General features: G+C 32.7%; 1 protein-coding gene across 2 annotated transcripts in view; it reads left to right on the top strand.

Annotated features, from left to right (window-relative positions):
* Positions 1 to 20303, top strand: part of LOC115877117 — a 246114-nt gene that overhangs the window by 221022 nt on the left and 4789 nt on the right. For both annotated transcript variants that reach the window (XM_030893222.1, XM_030893223.1), the window contains one exon: positions 9506 to 10267. In XM_030893222.1, the coding sequence (XP_030749082.1) occupies positions 9573 to 10267 (695 nt within the window). In that variant the 5' untranslated portion in view covers positions 9506 to 9572. The remainder of the gene's footprint in view (positions 1 to 9505; positions 10268 to 20303) is intronic.

Below are 20303 nucleotides of genomic sequence, written 5' to 3'. Positions count from 1 at the left end.
TACCATTTTCTATCGAATGATGTAAAAAAATACCGAGGGTGCCATTTAAAAATCAAAATTTCTAGTTATTTTCGGTGAAACAGAAAGTGACCGAAAACAATTGAATACCTCAATCAGTCCTACCAAATCTCGGTTTTTTATCTGAAAAAATAAAAAAGTTATAGGGGTGAGCCACTTTTGGGACACCCCGACACCCGGTATATATCAAAATAAGCATTTTGATGCATGGAAGGCGTGTATCAATTATAACATCAGAGATATTTAGAAAAAAAATTAGAAAATTTTACCACGCCCTGTATCTCAAAAGTTAAGATGTTTAGGACATAATATATTCATATGATTTTTTTCTCTTAGAATAGGCCCAAGAATCGCCTCCTTAAATATTAGCATATCATTTAGGAACACCCTGTATATGCCTAGTGACCTTAATATTATAGGAGGTATTGCTTATAATCGTCTGCGCTACCGCTATGTTCTTCATCAAATCGAATAATTATTTTATTTATAGAATCCAGTCCACTGTTTTATTAACGAAGCTTAAAGCAGCCTGTCCCGAGACTCTTTTTGCGTCATCCCCTGTATTTATGAAAATTATACCCATGAAAAATGGATGGTATTGTAATATTTAAATATGAAACTCGAGCGTCTTTTTACTGCGGGATTAAAACTTGATGAACTTCGTTTGGAATACTATAGGTAAATATATAGTTGGAGTCTAATATTATATGCGAAGGGCAAACTCAAAATATACAAGTATAGATTTTCAAATAAAAAGGTAAAGAATAACCTAGTTTGCGGTAGTTGTGGGAGAGTTTCTATTACAGGACTTGGGCAATGTAATAAATTAAAAGGTAAATTATGTTAAAAAGAGAATAATAGATGTACTACACTGACCGGCACGAAAAACAGGCATCTTAAAAGTTTAATATATTTTGTTTTAGTGAGCCGGTTTTAATGATTTTTTAAGCAATGTGTAGCTAAGTTATTTGATTTTTTTATATATTTTTCTAAATTGGAAATGAAATTTCCTTTCTGTCAATTCTGAAAAACAAAATGTTCATATTTTGGTCAAGTTTTAAAACACCCTGTATAATATGTTAAGACAGCAAGAAGTTTAAAAATCTTTTTAATTCTTCTTTAATTTTAATCTTCTTAATTTTACCATCTAGGTACATCCTTTCTCGATAGTTTATTTTTTGATTCGTTTCAATAGCTTTATTTTTGTTGGAGATATTCGCTTTTGAAGAAGACACCAACATTTTTTCGTAATTTTTACATCAAAACCATACCATATTGTCTTTTATAGCAAGAAGTTTGTTTTTGACACAAATAGTCCTTCTTTTTGCCGAAGGTTTGGTGTATTTAATAGTGGTTTGACATTGGTTTTTGTTTATCACATTAAGTTTTATCATGAGCAGGGTGCAATGATTTAAATCAACGGATTTTTTTTATTTTAATCATGGATTTAAATAAAAAAAAATCAATTTGTTTAAAAACTTGTAATAAATCCAAAGATAATTGTAAAAATTCTAAAAACTTTTCCTATAAAGCTTTGAATAAGAAGACTAAGGAAGGAGCATAATGCTATCCATGTATTCATGCATGGTGGGCGGAAAAAGCACTCTAGGGTGGGGATCCTTGACAGTTCTGTTTGACGATTCATTTGACACATTTGAATTTGATTTGAAATTTTATGGATTTGTCAGTCTTTACGGAGCTTATTTTATGTTATTTATTCTACTACTGATAGTTGTATAAAGGTAATAAATCTAGATGGGAATTGTGGCAGAACTTAAATTAACAGTGATACTATCGCGATTTATCGAAAAAGACTCTAAAATAGTTGATTGTGTAGCGTGCGGTAGATCTCGGCAAAAATCGAGTGAAATAATGGAACAACTTTTCGCTAGGAAGTGACTATATAATATACATACGTGTAGTAAACCGATCATTTATGAAATTCACTTAAATTAACTAATTATATATTTTTTCTTGCATTTTTGCTTTTCAAAATAAAAAACAGCAAAATAAAAACACTAAATCACCACAATACACCAAAACACTTTTACTTTTACACTGGACGCGCGTTTCGCTAACCATGTTAGCATCATCAGCAGATGATTATAAAGTAAAGTACAATCTACAAGTTGAGCATATACTCGCTCAGTGGGCACCGAGTGGGCGTGGCAAAATCTAGCCAACCGAGTCAGAGCCCACTGAGCGTAACAGTTAGATTTCCGCCACTAGAGTAGTAGGAACAAAGAACTTGAAGGGATTGGACCGTTGACTCTGTTCATACTATCTTTACATTTATTAATTCTGATGCTTTCATATGCATCTAATTGCCTGTAATTTGAGACTTGTTTAATTAATTTTAAATTATTAAGATCTATACAATGTTCTTTATCAACAATATGTTCGGCAACGCAAGATTTATCCGGTCTACCATATCTTATCTGAGCTAAATGTTCTTTAAATCTAGTTAATATTGATCTTCTAGTTTGCCCAACATATTTCTGATTACAATCTTTACAAGAATATCAGAATATGATAATATCAATCAGAAATATGTTAAAATTAAAAAAAATTCTGATTAAAATAAAAAAAAGGATTTTTTTTAAATCATGATTTCATTGTTGAAAATGAACAGAATCTATAACTTAAAATTTTGACTTCACGCCGCCGCCGGCTCTTATTTTACGGTATATTTCGGCTGCGACCAACATAAAACGTCTTATTTCTATCAATTTGCCGATTTACTATGACATTCCTATACCAAAAATTACACGGCCTAAGCCAATAATAAAACATACCATACACCCGTGACCCATTGTACCGTCCCTTACTACAATAAGACCAACATATCGACGCCCAAATCATCCGCGCGTACCAGTGTAGACCAGCCATATTTCATAGGTTTTCCGTTCACATTAGGCTGGGTTCATTCAACGGCCGAGACAGCTGCTCGTAGCCAACGTCCAGGTAGTGGTACCAAGAATTTTCGGTTTTATGTGCTTCGTCGCCGTATGAAAGGTGTTCGAGGATAAAGACTTTTTGGGAGTGTCTCATGCTACGGCCTCTGACAAAGCCGTAATTAGGATAAAGGTCGCGCGATAAAGGAGGTGTTTGTGAGATATTCGGCTAAGCAGTTTTGTTGGTTTGTCGGAGTTGTCGGCGGGAGGGACATATACAGTCAAGTTTCAGCGGGTCGAGAGTACTAATAGGGTGTTATTAGAGGATTTTCTTCTGTTGGACCTTTGGGTAAATACTTTTAGCCCGAATAAACAAACTAAGAGTAAACAGAGGTTTAAGTCAGCGTCAGGCAGATTTATGATTTGTTTGAATTTTTATTCCTACATCGCTGATCTGAACATAAGAAATGTGTTTTGATTTACCGCACTGAAAAAAATAATTTCTGAATTTAATAACAATATTGGGGGTTATTTCTTGCCTCAGATTATTGTAGTAAGTTTACCATCCGTTCTTTAGTTTCACAACTCGTTTGTAAAATCGCTGTATGGCTAATTTGTGACATTTATGTAAATATGTTATAATATATCTTTATATTCGCCATTATTCTTTGTGAATTTATGTAAAAAATGTGTATTCTCAGTAAATTTACTTATTCATTGTAAATTTATCTTTTAAAATCGCCAACTTCTTACAGGGGCGCCGAATGCGAGGGGTGCCACGCCAACAATTAAAATATTTAAAAAAAATTGTTCGTGGTATTTTACTTATAACTGGAAAGCTATCAACTTTTTGTAAATAACCCTTCTTTATATAATTCTTGTTTTTATAAATTTTCTCTAAACAAACTGTTTTGGGTCAAGAGCCAGCAAAATTGACAGTTTTAGACTGCTTGTTGCTCAAAATTGCACTTTGTCTACTACCCACACCCTTTATTTGTTAATGGCTGATCTGCCCTAAAATTATATGAGACAAATATTCATTCGCAAGAAGCTAAATAGGATCCCGATATCCATTATTAAAAAAAAGCTTGTAAGTTTGCCTCATTAATGTATTAACCAGTAGTGGGAAAATATCAATCTTTTGGTGATTTTGATTGTTCTGGATTGAATATGTAGTAATACATGGTACATGGTAGCAGAATCGTAGAAATTTCTCATTAAAGCAAGACAAATGAATGCATCTCAAATCTCAAACACTGGCTGATTTTGAAGCCGACAAAACTGTATCTGATCATATCTATACTGATTCTGCACGAAATAATTGATTGTGAAAAAGAAAAGAAATTTTTCTTAAATTCTTATAGAAAAATAATGCAATTGCTTGCAACTAAATAGTAATGTTTTCAAAGATCACTTATACTGATCATTTATATACCGGGTGCGTCTCAAAACTGGCTCACTCCTATTTTTTCAGATGAAAAAACGAGATTTAAGAAAGAGAGATTAAAAAATTAAAAAACGAGATTAGTATCAGATCAAAAAATCAGATTAAAAAGGAGATTAGTATACGATTAAGTATTCAATTGTTTTGATCACTTTCTCTTTCGTATTCAATTGTTTTTGATCACTTTCTCTTTCGCCGGAAATTAATAAAACTTTTGATTTTTAAATGTCAACCTCGGTATATTTCTACTTCATGCGATAGAAAATGACAATCTGAATAGAATGACATATCATAATGTGTCAACTTTTGACATTTTCGCGTATGGATTATTTGAAATTGTAACATACGGTTCATAACGACAATTTAACTCGAAATATCAAGTGTCTGGTACAAAATCATTCGTAAAAAATTCTTTTTCCAAATATGCAAATGAGCCACTTGTTCCATTTGAAAAAATTGGCATATGATTAAAAATACGATTTGGGCATTTTTTAACCGACCAGGACAAGACACGAAAACATTAGACGATCAAATCTATTTTCCAAGGCTCCTTGTTTAAAAATTAGTGTTTTTAACACAACCATGGCACTCTAGATTGAAATTTAAAATACGATTTTTTGAGCAAAAATGTCAAAAGTTGACATATGATATGTCATTCTACTCAGAGTGTCATTTTAAATCAAATAAACCAGAAATATACCGACGGTGCCATTTAAAAATCAATACTTTTTTTGTTGAAACAGGAAGTGACCAAAAACAATTGAATACGTCAATCAATCCTAATTTATGTCATATACTAACATACCAAATTTCGTTTTTTATCTAAAAAAATAAAACTCTCAAGATGCACCCGGTATAGAAAAAACAACCGCTGACTAAAGGAGGGTCCACATTTAGTAACATGTTATATAACATTGCTATTTAACAAGCTACATGTAACATGTTAAAAAACCGGGAGCCGTCCACATTATAGTTTTCGTAGTCATGAATCGTTTTGGCGAGAAAGAGGTTCAGCTCGCAGCAACGGCGTGCGTAATTATTTTTGAACTAAGGGAAAGAAAGTCGAGAAAAAAAGCGGTTTTGAGTCCGCCATAGCCTACCAGCAAGATCTAGATATACAGTTGAACTCAATTAGCATATCTTTTCAATACTTGCCTCGGCTGTTTCTCGTGGTGTCGTCTGTCTTTTAAAAACATTAATAATTTACAGTACGTCTCGTCTCCTGGATCTGTGTCTATGAAAGGAATGCGGACAAAAAACATTTAAATAAACAGCAATATATTATATACGTCGATTTGACGAGTGCGTCACCGCAAATCGCTCCGCCCACTCATTTTATTGGCTACTTGCAAATTTGTCGAATTTTTATTGATGGGATGCGTCGTCTATTTTTTACGAAAAACATCGAGAGAATATCGTTTCCCCTCTCACGGATACCCCGTAGCTACAGAACGGACAGACGTACTGTAAAAGCAAAAGCAAACCATTTTGAATTATCCACTTCATCTAAACCATGCAGTTCCTGATTTGCATTTCTTTTGTTCCCGCTGGAACTGGCCTATTAGATTACGCATTATTTCTCAACTTTTTCTGTTTCCAAATACACACTATGAAATGAAAATCGCTGTCATTTTATATGGAAAATTATATGGGGAATGTCATCGATCGTCATGTCCAAGCCAACTGGACGGGAGGCCGACGGGACGCAGGTTTTTTTTCGATCATATGGTATTATTGACCAGTAAATAAACAAACCAATATCAGCTCACCACACTAAGATTCTGTCGCGCACGTCCCTGAAAATATGAGCGGCTAAACTAGAAATTTAGCAAGTGTGGACGCGTTGTTTCATGTTACAATAGCAATGTTGCACAACATCTTTTGATCTTTACCGACTACAAATGGATAACATCTAGCAAGTTATATAGCATCGAAATTTGCTAAATATAACTAAAAAATATGTAACATGTTATATAACTTTGCTATATAGCAGTGTTATATAGCAAGTGTGGACCGTCCTTAAGATTGAACGCAGAGAAGAATTTTGAAGTACCTTTAAGTGAAATTTTATTGTTAAAGTAGCATAAAAATGCTTAGTTGTTATGGTAACATGTTTACTATTGGGGGGCGCCAGGTAGTGTATTCGCCCGGTCTCAATATTTCCCTTCCGCCGGCCCTGACTTCTTATAATCTATATCTATACTAATATATAAAATCCTTAAGTGACTGACTCACTGATTAATCACGATCCTGCTCAATCCACTCAACGTAAGAGGCTCAATTTTGGCATACAGGTTGATTCTAGGGTGTAGAGGTTCGATAAGAAGGGATTTTTCGAAATTCCAGTTCCAAGGGAGTGAAACACCACTCCTCAAAAATTACAATATTTTTTATTTAAAAAACTGTCAAGTTTCCGAAAAAACGCTTAAACACGTATATTTTATTTTGTTTTTTACATATTTTAACATTTTTAAAAATGTATACAGGGTGTTTCGAAAAATCTTGTCATTGATTATTCACGATCCTGCTTAAAGCGCTTGACGTAAAAAACTGATTTTTGGAAAACGGATTGTCTTTAGGGTGTAGAGTTCCATAACAAGGGATTTTTCGAAACTCGAATTCTAAGGGGGTGAAACCACCCCTCAAATATTAGAATATTTTTTATTTAAAAGCCGGTGAGTTTTTCGGAAAAACTCTTAAACAAGTATATTTTATTTTATTGTTTTACATATTTTAAGATTTTTTAAAAATTTATACAGGGTGCTTCATAAAATATGACCATTGAGTAATCACGAACCTGCTTAAACTGCTTGACGTTTAAAGCTGATTTTTAACAAACGGATTGACTGTGGGGTGTAGAGGTTCGATAAGGAGGGGTTTCTCGAATCTCAAATTCCAAGAGGGCGAAAACGCCCCTCAAATATTATATTTGTTATTTAAAAAGCGGTTAGTCTTTCGGGAAAACGCTTGGACACGCATAATTTATTTTGTTTTTTTAAATATTTTGAATTTTTTTTTTAAATCATACAGGGTATTCCAAAATGTTGGGTAATTGATTAACCACGATTCTGCTTAAACTGCTTGACGTAAAAAGCTTATTTTTGGCAAACGGATTTTTCGAAAGTCAAATTAAAACGAGATGAAACTACGCCTCAAATATTACCAAGTTATATAATAATATCGCCATATTGTTTTTTCTCATGCTGACGCATAAATGTGAGAAAATATTATCCAGTTTGTATGTTAATGGAAATTCTTGCTTTGCTTTATCATCACCACTACAAGTGATTAATTCGACGCGAACGAAGTCGCGGGTACACGCTAGTTAATATAATATACTTACCCTTAAATTATAAAAACCCTCATGCCTTGAGACTCCCACTGATCACCCATGCCTTGAGACTCCCACCTGTTCAAAAAACTGCTTAGATTAAAGTGTCTTTCATCTTTCCTCTAACTACGTTTTCAATAGATTACTTAATTCGCATCAGCTTCACCAGAAGTCACGTGACGTGGCGTCGTTTTTTACTAAATATATTATGGTAAATTCACACAAGTTTTGTGAATATGTCTAGAGTCTAGAGGCATGCAATTTTACTACAAGATTCTGATTTAGGTGCTTGTCAGATATAACACCCTCCGAATTTTGTACTTTTTTTTATATCACTCGAAAGCATACATCGAAATAAGTATTTCAAGCCAAAAAAAAGTGTGGATGATCCATAATTTAATGAAAAAATAAACATCTAATTATTGCTACAACAGGCTACTTTTTATGCGAAAACTTCTCCAAATTTTGTCGGCGTTGTCAGATTCATTCATTTCTTCTTGAAAGGTTCATTAAAAAAACACGTGCTGGTCGGAAGAAAACTCGCGTTAAGAACAGATTATAAATTATTTTAAAATCAAGAAAAGGCGATCGCCTGAGGAACTGCTCCTACCCATAGCTCATATTTTACCTACGAGATCTGACTATTTATAACTACAAAGTTGCACGAAAGAGTTTTGATTGCGTTGGTTTCAACTTCTTTGGGGGTTAATCTGTTGTTTTTTTTTATATTTTAATACGAATCTAAGTGCTTTCAATGTCTTGATTTTAAAATAACTTATAATCTGTTCTTATCGTGACAGCGCTACTGTATAAGGATTTGTTCGTCCGGCGACAGGCACGTAAAATCAAGTGAAAGCAATCAGATTCGTATTAAAATAAAAAAAAAACATAACAAAAGATTAACACCCTCACGAAAAGGTTGAAACCAGCGCAATCAAAACTCTTTCGGTTTCAACTCTTTTTTTGTATCATGTAACGTACCGTATGACCGAAAAAAACGGCGCCAGCCATGGCTATGAAATGAACATTCGCTGTCATTTTATATGTAAAATTATATGGGGAATGTCATCGATCGTCATTTCCAAGCCAACTGGACGCCGTTTTTTTTCGATCATACGGATGTATGATGTATCCTACAAAGGTATCATACAAAGAAAAAATAACTTTGGCAACAATGCTTACGCAGCTTACATCCTTAACAACAAATGATGACAGACGGCTCCGGCGGCAAGTTTGAATCGAAAGAGTAAATCGATCAGGCAAATATTACAAAAGTTATCACCAACTCTATTTTTGATTTATGACTTATTAATGCTTCTCAATGATTAATTCTGACCTTTATATTAATAGAAAAATGCGTATAATCGTCATATTTTACAATAATTACACGCTTATACAACTTCACCATAATCTAAAAATGCACTTTTAATTTATTTATTTTTCAATAAATTGTGGTTCATCCGCAATTTTTTTTTGCTTAAAATTCTTATTTAAATGTATGCTTTCGACTGATATATAAATAAATGCCAAATTCGGAGGGTGTTATATCTGACAAGCACCCTGATTTAAATTTAATTTTTAAACTAACAAAACTCATTGTGCAAATATGAAATTAATATCGTTTTGTAATAATCATAATATTTCACTGTTTTGCAAAATTACATTTTTTTGTGAGACTATGCAAAAATATCTTATTTATACAAGTTTCTTATGAAAAATACTCTAATGTATCAATATTTTTTTTGGAAAATTACTTTTTTATAGTATTGTTCGACATAATATATACAGTAGATTTCATTCCGAATTCTTTTGTTTCAGATAGTAGTACCGATGCAGCACCGCCACCACCATCCCCAGCCAACCCCGTTCCCGGCCTGAGCTCGCAATGACGTCACAGCACCCCCTCAACCCCCCATCACCACCCCCTCCGCCTCTACGCCCCTCGCAGGGCCGCCGGACGAAGAACACGATGGCCACCGCCGCCTGCGACCGTCGTTCTTGCTCTTCAGCTGTTCAGTTTGTTGCGCCGCGTCAGTTCGGTGAAGATGGCGGCGCTGTGAAGAAGTCGCATCAGCGTCGCAACATCAAAAGCAACAAAAAATGCCGCATCGTCATGAATCGGGATGAGTCCAGTGGCGTGTCGTCTCCGAAGGGATTTAGTGACGATGAAATAATTATTAATAATAATAATAGTGTTTATTCAGTGCGACTATGTGCCGTGAGTGAACAAGCACCGCAAAAATCTGTCTGTGATCCTTTTTTTAAAGACTGTTTACGTAATTTAGAATTATTATCGTGCTTTAAGTTATTCGTGTGCCTATTTAACTGTTTGGTCGGCTCGGTTAAGAGACGGAGCTGTGCCGTTATGTTGCTGGCCGTTTCGACGTTTGTGATCGGTGGGGTTGATGGATTCGCGAATGAGTTCGACAAAACCGAGCAGTTTTTGGATAAAATTAATCTGGAGCAGAGTATTGCTGCGGTGTTCAACAAGGTGGCGTACGGGAGTACGACGAAAAGAAGTATACCGGATAATTCGTATCCGGTGACCACTTTGGCAACGCCGCTTCTAACCACGTACAGGTAAATTAATTTTATTCCATACTTTATAGTAAAACCCAACCTTTGAGTAATAAGGTTCATATCAAATCTTTGAATAAGAAGACTAGGGAAGGAGCATATCAAAAATATTAGGTATACACCGCGATAGGCCTCAAATATGGCCGACTTAAATTCCGGTTTATCAGTGCCGTTCTAATTTTATTTAAAAAATGTAAAACTATGATGTAGGGTAGACGTGGGGTAGACTCAATAATTTGTTATTTTATTTTACGTTGTGAATAAATGTTGGTAGTTATTAAAATTGTTATAAAAATATATAATTCTAATAAAAATAGATAAGTTAATAAGTATTTATTAACACAAACATCCGAGGTAAGTCAAATTAACGTATCAAAATTCTTCGACATCTGATCTTTGACAAGTAGTAAATAAAAGCTAAAATGCAAGAAAAATGTATGATTTAGTTAATTTAAGTGAATTTCATAAATGATTGGTTTACTACACGTCTGTATATTATATAGTCACTTACTAGCGAAAAGTTGTTCCATTATTTCACTCAATTTTTGCCGAGATCTACCGCACGCTACACAACCAACTATTTTAGAGTCTTTTTCGATAAATCGCGATATGTCACTGTTAATTTAAGTTCTGCCACAATTTCCATCTAGATTTACTACCTTTATACAACTATCAGTAGTAGAATAAATAATAAATAACATAAAATAAGCTCCGTAAAGACTGACAAATCCACAAAATTTCAAATCAAATTCAAATGTGTCAAATGAATCGTCAAACAGAACTGTCAAGGATCCCCACCCTAGAGTGCTTTTTCCGCCCACCATGCATGAATACATGGATAGCATTATGCTCCTTCCTTAGTCTTCTTATTCAAAGTATCAAATAAACTTTTAGTCACGTGATTAAGCTTGACCGGCACAGCGTTGCCCACTTTTACATATTTTCTTTTAATCAAAAGATTTTAGGAAATAAAAGTAAATTAATTATAAATAAATAGACAGTTATTATTTCCATCAACAAAACTCACCTTCTTAACAGCACTTAGGGGACATAAAAGGCCATTACTACAGCTTTCCCGTTCAAAATATTCTAATAAAGTTTGAAAAATTGTGTTTTTACGGCTATTAAGCTATCTTGTACACTTTACACTAAAAGTGGTTCTAAATAGAACAACGTTCGCCTGCAAGGTCTGCTAGTAAAAAATTTTAAGGTTAAAATATCACAACACAATTCATTTAAACTAAAAACTCGTAATACATAACTAAAGTGTCAAAACGAATGACAATGTCAGGAAATATAATAATAATAATAATAAACAACGCTTTATTGTACAAAAAGCCAAAATAGCTTCATCGACAAAGCATGTACAAAACAAAAAAACACAAAAACAAATTTATAAATAATAGAAAAATGTCATACATTACAACTCAATTCAAAAAAAATTACGTCATTGAAATTACAAATAAAACATGTACATGGACATTGTAGAACACAGGCGTATCAAGAAAATTTTACAATAGGAAAATTGTAAATGGATAAAATCATGTTATATATCATAAAATCAAGAGTTATAAAATAATAAATATTAAATACTAGACCTTCAACCAGTGCGTGAGATGATCAAAATTGTTCATGATTAAACATCAACAAAAAAGTCGTTTACTCTGCATATAGGGCTCTCTCCAGTAAGTATGATTTCAGAGCTTTGCGAAATGCGGGAAAGAATGAAAGTGACTTTATATTCAAAGGCAAAAAAAGGCAAAAAAAGTACATTTTCTTGGCATTGTAGAGTATTGAGCCCTTAACTAGTTCTGAGCTCGGGGTTGGCAGACAAATATCGTGCTCCGCATTCCTAAGTGGATAAGAGTTGAGAGAAGGCCTTTCCAATAAATAAATAAGGAAGGAAGAATCAGTATTTTGATATTTTTAAAGAAATTCTGGCAGTGAGTTCTACTGTTCAGTCCCAATAAGTATCGAACTGCTCTCTTTTGAAGTTTGAAAATCCGATCAAATTTTGTCGCGCAGCAAGTACCCCAGAATGGAAGGGCATAACGAAGATGCGACTCAGAAAGGGCATAATAGACCATTCTAGAGGTAATAAATAAATGTGGCAACTTGACATTTTTTACATCAGAGCTACCACCTGAATCCGCACACTGAGCTCTCGATTACGTAACTACACACACCGGAAAAGTCTAGGGATATTACAATTTTATCCAGCCATCGTCAGTAATTTTATTATTACTGACGTTGTGCCTGTCAAGCTTATTCACGTGACTAAAAGTTTATTTGATATGAACTAACTGTATTTCTTTTGTCTGAATTTAGTGATATAAAAAAGTACACCCTGTATATTAAAGTATACAATAAGATACAACAATAATGGACAAAGATAATTTTTACAGTACAGTCAAGACAAAGTTAACTGTAGATATAATTCAAGTTGTTTCTTTTCTTTTAATTTACCATTCATAAATATCATTTAACAATAACAAAGAATGGAGAAAATGTATTTTCCCAGCTATTTCGTTTATAAGTTATAATTTATCATTACGCGTTATCCCATATGCTCCTTCATTCGTCTAAAATAATAATAAGTTTTCTTCTTTGGCGTTAATCTAGTTAAGGAACTTTATATCCCATTTTACACAATACATAATTGACTTTCTTGATAAATTTGACTGAAATTTGATATTAGAAAATAATTTAAATTTTAGCCAACTTTTTAATTAATTTAATATTTATAATACAATCAAGTCCCACTCTTTTTCATTTAACCAGCAATAAAACAACCATAAAAACCTATTAGTAATATACGTCAGAATATATGCTAAACACATTATATATAATAAAAATATATTAAATTTATAGTTCATGTCTGGCAATTTTGCAATTTTATAGATAAACGTGGCAATATCGATTTTTTTTTCTCGCATTCCTTCCGTAGCTACAGATCCGCTGGTCAAACAGTAATAAAAGAGTACAAGCACTATCTTGCGGTCCATCTCCAAATGTTGTTTAGGTTGTGAGCCGTAGGTAGGAAACTCTATTATTTTTGATGATGGTTCTGTCTCCCTGCAGCTCGCAGGTACTAAAAGATATTTTTAAAAGGAACTAAGGCCTGAGTTTATTGTGCTTTCGAATATTTTTGAGGCATACGCAGTCGCCGACAATGCAAGCAGATGGTGAGGATAAATAGACTCGAATTCTTTTTGAAACTGGGCTTAGTGGATTATCGTTTATCAAAAATTAAATTAAGGAACATATTTCCTTCCAATTAGGGTAGTATTTATTGGTATTTAATCAATCAAAAACATGGTCAGTCGACAGATGTGTAGTTAGCTCGATATAAAGAAAGGGTTTGTAGATTATAGATTAAGGGGAAGTTAATCATCGCGACCTTGCATATCTATTGTGTCCTCCTTTCTTGAGTTATAACTGGGGCTTTGACAAAAACAGTGGCGGAGTGGGGGGGGGGGCGGAGGGGGCGGTCCGCCCCGGGCCCCGTCTTTTAGGGGGCCTCCAAATCTCAATAAGTAATGTTTTATTCATCTGGCAAATAAGACCAATATGTGTTCAGTAGTTATGAAGCAATTTGTAGGTGGAGTATGTAAACCATACGTATACGCAAACTATAAACAGTATAAATAGAAGCAGATATTTTCTTAATTATCATTTATCAGGCCCCAGTAATTCTCAATGGCATTTTCTATTTAGGAAATTAAATCAAGGGGCAATTTTCTTTGTATAAAATATCGAGTAATTATTATTTTTCATAATTTTAAAGATTACAATAATTATGAATATAAACTTGAATTTATTTATTTTAGCTTTAAGTTATATTTCAATGGTTTCATTATTTATTTTTACTGAATAAACATTTTAAAATACAACCAATGCACAGCATAATTTGTATTCTAGCTTTCTAACCGATGCATGGTGAATACTGCCGTCTTTAGTATAACGGGGGCCACGAGTCTAAGACAGCGAAGGGGCCCCTCGAATCTTGAAGGACTTGAAATTGTATTCGTTTTTCGATTAAAAAATATTATAATAAGCTTTAAAAAATTGATGTTATCGTTTTTGAGTTATCATTGTTATACGGGACCGGAAGTTAAATAAGTCTTAAATTCTCTGTAAAATTCTATGGATATTAATGTTACACTCTATACCTAACATTAACCATTTTTGAGGAAAAAAAATATTTAAAAATTTTGGACGAAAAAAACTACCTTCCAAAAAAATAAATACTGCTGCCTTAAAAGTTTAAAAAGTGTATTTATAAAAATATATTTCGTATTTTAGATCTTTATTGATATCTAATAGTTGATATTATTAATAATATACCGTATAATCGAAAAAAAAACAGCGCAAAGTTGGCTTGGAAATGATTATCGAGAATATACCGATTTTTGAACAAAGTTTCACAATATGACATGGCAAAACTATTGTTTTATATCAGTTGACGTTTAAAGTCATAGGCCTACTGGTTAAAATCAAGAAAAATATGTGTTTTATCTATATACGCTTTTAACTAAATCTTAAATAACTTAAGAACAATTTATTTTCGGTATAGGAACATATGTATAGTTCAAAAAGTAACTAATTGAAAGGCCTTTTCACTAATGAAATAAAAAAGTGGATTTCCATTTGAAAAAAATGATTTATGATAGTTTTTTAGTCGCTCAATTCCATGACAGCTGCGGCCATTATTATATGACATTCGGCCACAATGCTTTATTCAGACCCAATTTAATTTTTGAAATAGATAGCCACATGTCTTCTCTTTATGGTACAGTGGCTGTGGTAATCACTAAATTTGACATTTAGGCTATACACATATTTTTGACAAGTTTTTTTTGTCCAAAAATTATAAATATTTTTTTTCCTCAAAAACAGTTAACGTTAGGTATAGAGTGTTTAATATCAAAATTCATAAAATTTTACAGAGAATTTAAGTAGGTATGTAAAAAATGAGGACATCCGTTTAAAATAAGAAAGTTGCTGTCAACTTCCGGTACTTCCGAAAGTGCCACCATATTGAAAATGTTTTTAATCGATAGATCTCGTTGTGAAACAATGCTATGCAAAAAATCTCCGATCTAGATATTGTAGTTATCTAGAAACTTCTAATGCACGCTCAGCCTGGGACACCCTATATAAATACTTGAATTTTGTCAACCATTATACATACGTCATTCCATATTTACAAAATGTGCATTAGAAGTATATCATTATCTGAACAGACCGGCAAAGCTAAATGTGGCCCCATTTAGCTTTGCCGCCCCGGGCCCCCGACAGGCTTAGTCCGCCACTGGACAAAAAGCCAGTATCTGAGACGGTTTTACAGAGGTTAGTTCTCCATCTCCGATATCAGTCGTACCAAAGTTTATGACACGAATGGTTGTCGTCTCGGCGCACTCAGTAATGAGGTTCTGGTGTTTCCCCATTTTCCCCACAGAAACTGCATTCGCCGTTGTTTCAATCTACTGAGGTGTTCATTGAGGAGACATCAGTGTCCTGTTAAAAATCCCGTGACAATCCGAAGATTGTTCTTGCTTAAATCAAGGAAAATCTTTGTTTTTTCTCGATCGCAAGTCCTGAAAAGTTTCTTCGAGTGCCGATTTCTTCTTAGGCCGTTGGAGGATTCCCATTCCAGGTTACGGATGGAGTCTTCCATGTTCTTGAGTTCTGCTTTGAGAAGCAGAACGGTTCTGGTCCAGTTAGTGGAGTGTTCGCTCCTTTTCTAGCTAGATCATTTGCTTTTTCATTACCTTCTATCCCTTGGTGGGCTTTAGTTAGAAGAAACTATTGATGCACCGTCGGATAGACGTCTGATGGCACCCCCCATGGCCTATTTTTCGTTTCTTAGATTTTCATAAGGTTTCGTACAAAACGATTTACAGTTGAAATTCTGCGGAAATATCTCGGAAACAGTTTAAATAGCTAAATGACCAGTGAGGCCTCTGTGGATAAAGCTAGTGGCTCCCTATATCCGCCCCATTTAAACTGTGTTTAGAAAATTTCCAAAAAAATTGCCGGCCAAAATCGTGCTTTTTTCACTTGTTACTTATTTCGATTTGAAAGATTTTTGGGCGTGGATAGATACAGATTGATTATAGTTAAATTTTTTAGTATACACAGTTTGTCAAAAAAGTACATACAGGGTGAGAAAAAAATAAAAACCCATTTTTTAAATTTCGGCATTTTTTTTTAAATACAACATAACCTAAAAAGGTGGTCAAATTGCATTTAGAATTCTTACCGTACCCGGCGAGAAAAGTGGAAAAAGTTAATAAACAAAAAAATCGATTTTTTTTCAAATGAAAAATCTTTCAAATTAAATATCTCGGAAAATATGCATTTTCGGTAGACACTTTAAAAGGGGCAAATGTAGAGCTCCACTAGCTCTATCCGTAGATGTCTCACTGGTCGCTTAGCTACTGTATTTACACCTTTTTTTTCTGCTGGTATAATTTACTGTAGCGCCTAAATGCGAAAATTTTCGATGTGACTTCCACGCTTATTTCAACGTTAACACCTTAAAAATTATTTTTGAACCATAAAAAAGGCCCCCTTCTAAAAACACGCGATGACCCGCAGCTGACTGAAACTTTTACATGAGACATTCGGTTTTCAAATCAAGACCTTCAAAGCATTCAAAACTAAAAAAACAGAGAATCATTAAAAAAAAGAAATCGCAGCAATCAAAACGAGATCCCTAAGTTGGCGACAGTGATAATATAAAAATGTATGAAATTGAACTAAATATTAAAAAATAGATATACTTGTTTAGTCTTTAGAAGAAAGTTATGTTAAAACACCCCTCATGATTCATCATGCTCACCCACTGTTAAATTAAAGTGACATCCTCCTTTATTTATTTGTTATTTTATAGTATAAACAGATGTAACTAATTTGTATTTATAATGGTCACATTAAAAATGAATTGAATTGATGCATACATAATCTAATATAAATATACATACAGGGTGTAACTAAATAGTGGTGCAAATAATAACAAGAGGAGTTACTGACTTCTCCGGAGCATTTAACGTAAACTATTTATGTCATGTCATGTACCTACTGAAATAACGAATGACTCATCGAATTTCAAAATAAGAAAGCTAATCTCATTTCTGGAGTTCAGTTCTTAAGAACATTTTTGTATTGTCATTTATCTAATAAAAAGCGTACTTTTGATGTATAATCAATTTTTAAAAGGGGTACTATAAAGCTCAGTCCACACTCAACGACTTATCGTACTTTTATTTGTTTGCGTCGACAAAACGTTGCAGGTAAAACTGTAAAAAAACATTGTGTGTGCACTATGTGCGCATATTTGATGTGAAACTACATACTAACAGCTATTAAATTGAAGAATTTGAAGGATATATATTTTTTTATGAATGCTTTTTATAAACTTCAAAAAAATTAGAGTTAATATAAAACCGTATACTATTCTGGCTTTCTAATTTTATAATGTTTGTTTAATTTTTTATTAAAAAAACGATAATTCTCTACATCTATATCTCTGACTATCACTAACTGCTATACTAACCAACAATTTGTTTTGTGTGGTCTGTGATCTGTGTTTGTTTAAATGTTGATGTATTTTGAAATTAATGTTAATCGTTAGGCAACCAGTAAACTCATAGAATATGTATTTCTTTTGTATAATCAAAATTGTCACACTAAATCACTGTCTTTTTTAGACAGATATCACTTGTCTTGTCATTATTCAATTCATTGCATTATTCGAATTCTCAGAATGTTGTTAACAAACGTTTCATCTTAAAATAAAATTTTAATCAATCACAATTGTTTATCTCCATCACTTACCGGAAAAAACAATAACGAAATTACAGCTGAATTACAAATAATTATCAAAGCAAAACCTTTGAAGGTGGGTAAATGGACAATAACTCACAATCTTTAAGTTGTTTAATTTAAATTTTAATGCTTAAAAAAGCAAGGGGGGCGACATGTTTCGGGAATTTAAACTATTCCCATCATCAGATCCAAAGCTAAAACAATTACATAGGTCAAATTTATAAAATACAATCACAAGTTAAAAAGTCAAAATTTTTTTTACAAAGTCAAAGAGTTATATCTATCACAAAAATTGTTCAATCACAGATAACAATATGGTATGCTAAATTTGAAAAATTAAAAACAACTAGACTAAAATCATAAAGTGAGGGGAGCCGTATAATCCGCTATAATTAGATAAATTGAAAGAAAAAACAAGGCAATAATCAAATCATACCTCAATGCACAATTCAAAGAAATTTACTTAAGCATTAGTTAAATTTGCCTTTGATATATTTTTTTATATACTTTTTTGTATTAGTAATTTAAGTTGGGAATTAATTATTTCAATCTGTATATGCTGATATTCAATTTTGTAGTATAATTTTTTTAGTTATGTTAGTTAGTAACAAGTTAAGAATTATGTTTATTTTTTTATTTTTTAATTAGTATATGTTGAATTTTAATTTATATTTCAAATTTATATATTGTAGAAAATTAATATTTACTTTAGTTTAATTTTTAGAAATTTAATATTTATTTTAATTTATATACTTATGTAGAAGAATTATTTTTTATTTTAATTTAATTAAACTTGTGTTCTTTAAAATAAAAGCATACTCACACAAAAGTCACCTAGGAAGTACAACCACTCGGAAGAAATAAAATTAGTTAGAGCTGTTAACATTTACACAACTCATTCATTGTAATAATAAATTGTATAACTCTTCAAGAAGGAAGCCTTTCGTTGTAATACCAAATAAATGTCTATATCATAATTTCCAGACCATCTTATTTCGATTATATATTTTAATTTTTGACGAGAATGATCGTTCGTCTTAAAAGAATCAAAATCAAGAGTCAAGAGTGAAAAACTCTACAGAATAACCGAGATACGAAGAGGGTCAAAAAATAAAATATTTTTAAATTCGTTGTGTATTTCAGGAACATATGAGGATCAGGACAAATATGCATCTTTAGTTTCATAAAATAGTAACAGTGTAATGTGAAGACCGCATCTTTTTACCTCGACTCATAAACGATAAACTCCATAAAACACACGAAAATGTATAATAAGTTTCTAAAAGTACAAACATTCTTAGAAATATAAGCTTTTTACCTGAAAGCGAGGTACTGTCCTATAAGTTTTATGCCAATGAAACAGAAAATTGTGACAATTTATCAACTGAAAAAGTGAAATGGGCAAAATACATCGACCGTGAGCTTCTGCAAGTCTATATATCTATCCAACCTGATACTTTAATGCTTTACGACTGATCGAACAACTGTTTGATGTACTCGATTACGACTTGCAGGTACACAGAAACTAAATATATATCAGGAAACATGTTTCAAAGGAACTGGATGCTTTTAAAAGTTGTTTACTTCAAGATGAAATATTTCCTAAGAGACACTTTTTGATGAAATGTTCTTTTTTAAAAAAGTTATGATATAATTAATATACACATACGATACAGAGAATATTTTTCGAAAGGATATCGCAATAAGTTTTACGACTTTTTATTGAGGTTTCAGTTTGTTACTCGTAAGGTCTATACAGGGTGGTCCGAACTGTATTCCGGAAACTTCGACAGCGTATTTTGCAGATAAAAATATGTAAAAAAGTTCGTATAAATGTATGTCATAAAATGCTTAGTTTCGGAGATACAGGGTGTAGAAGTTTAATTTTTATTTCGATTTTTTCCAAATAATTTCTGAAGTAACGTCAATATTTGGATAAAAATTGGTGTCTGGGAGTTTTTTGACATGAGAAATTTGATTTTGATAATTCGAAAAAATTTTGATAATTCAAAATTCGAAATAAAAATGAAACTTGTAAACCCTGTATCTCCCAAACTAAGCATTTTAGGACATATATTAATACGAACTTTTTTACTTATTTTTACCTGCAGAGTGTGATGCTGAAGTTTCCGGAATACAGTTCGGACCACCCTGTAACACAACTAATTAATTATGCAACTACTTATACTCAATTTTCTAGCACCTT

This window comes from Sitophilus oryzae, unplaced genomic scaffold, assembly GCF_002938485.1.
Source record: "Sitophilus oryzae breed Bouriz unplaced genomic scaffold, Soryzae_2.0 scaffold_1442_pilon_pilon, whole genome shotgun sequence".
Classification (NCBI taxonomy): Eukaryota; Metazoa; Arthropoda; class Insecta; order Coleoptera; family Curculionidae; genus Sitophilus; species Sitophilus oryzae.
The sequence above is the reverse complement of the archived record's forward strand: the minus strand, read 5'-3'. Positions and strand labels throughout refer to the sequence as shown.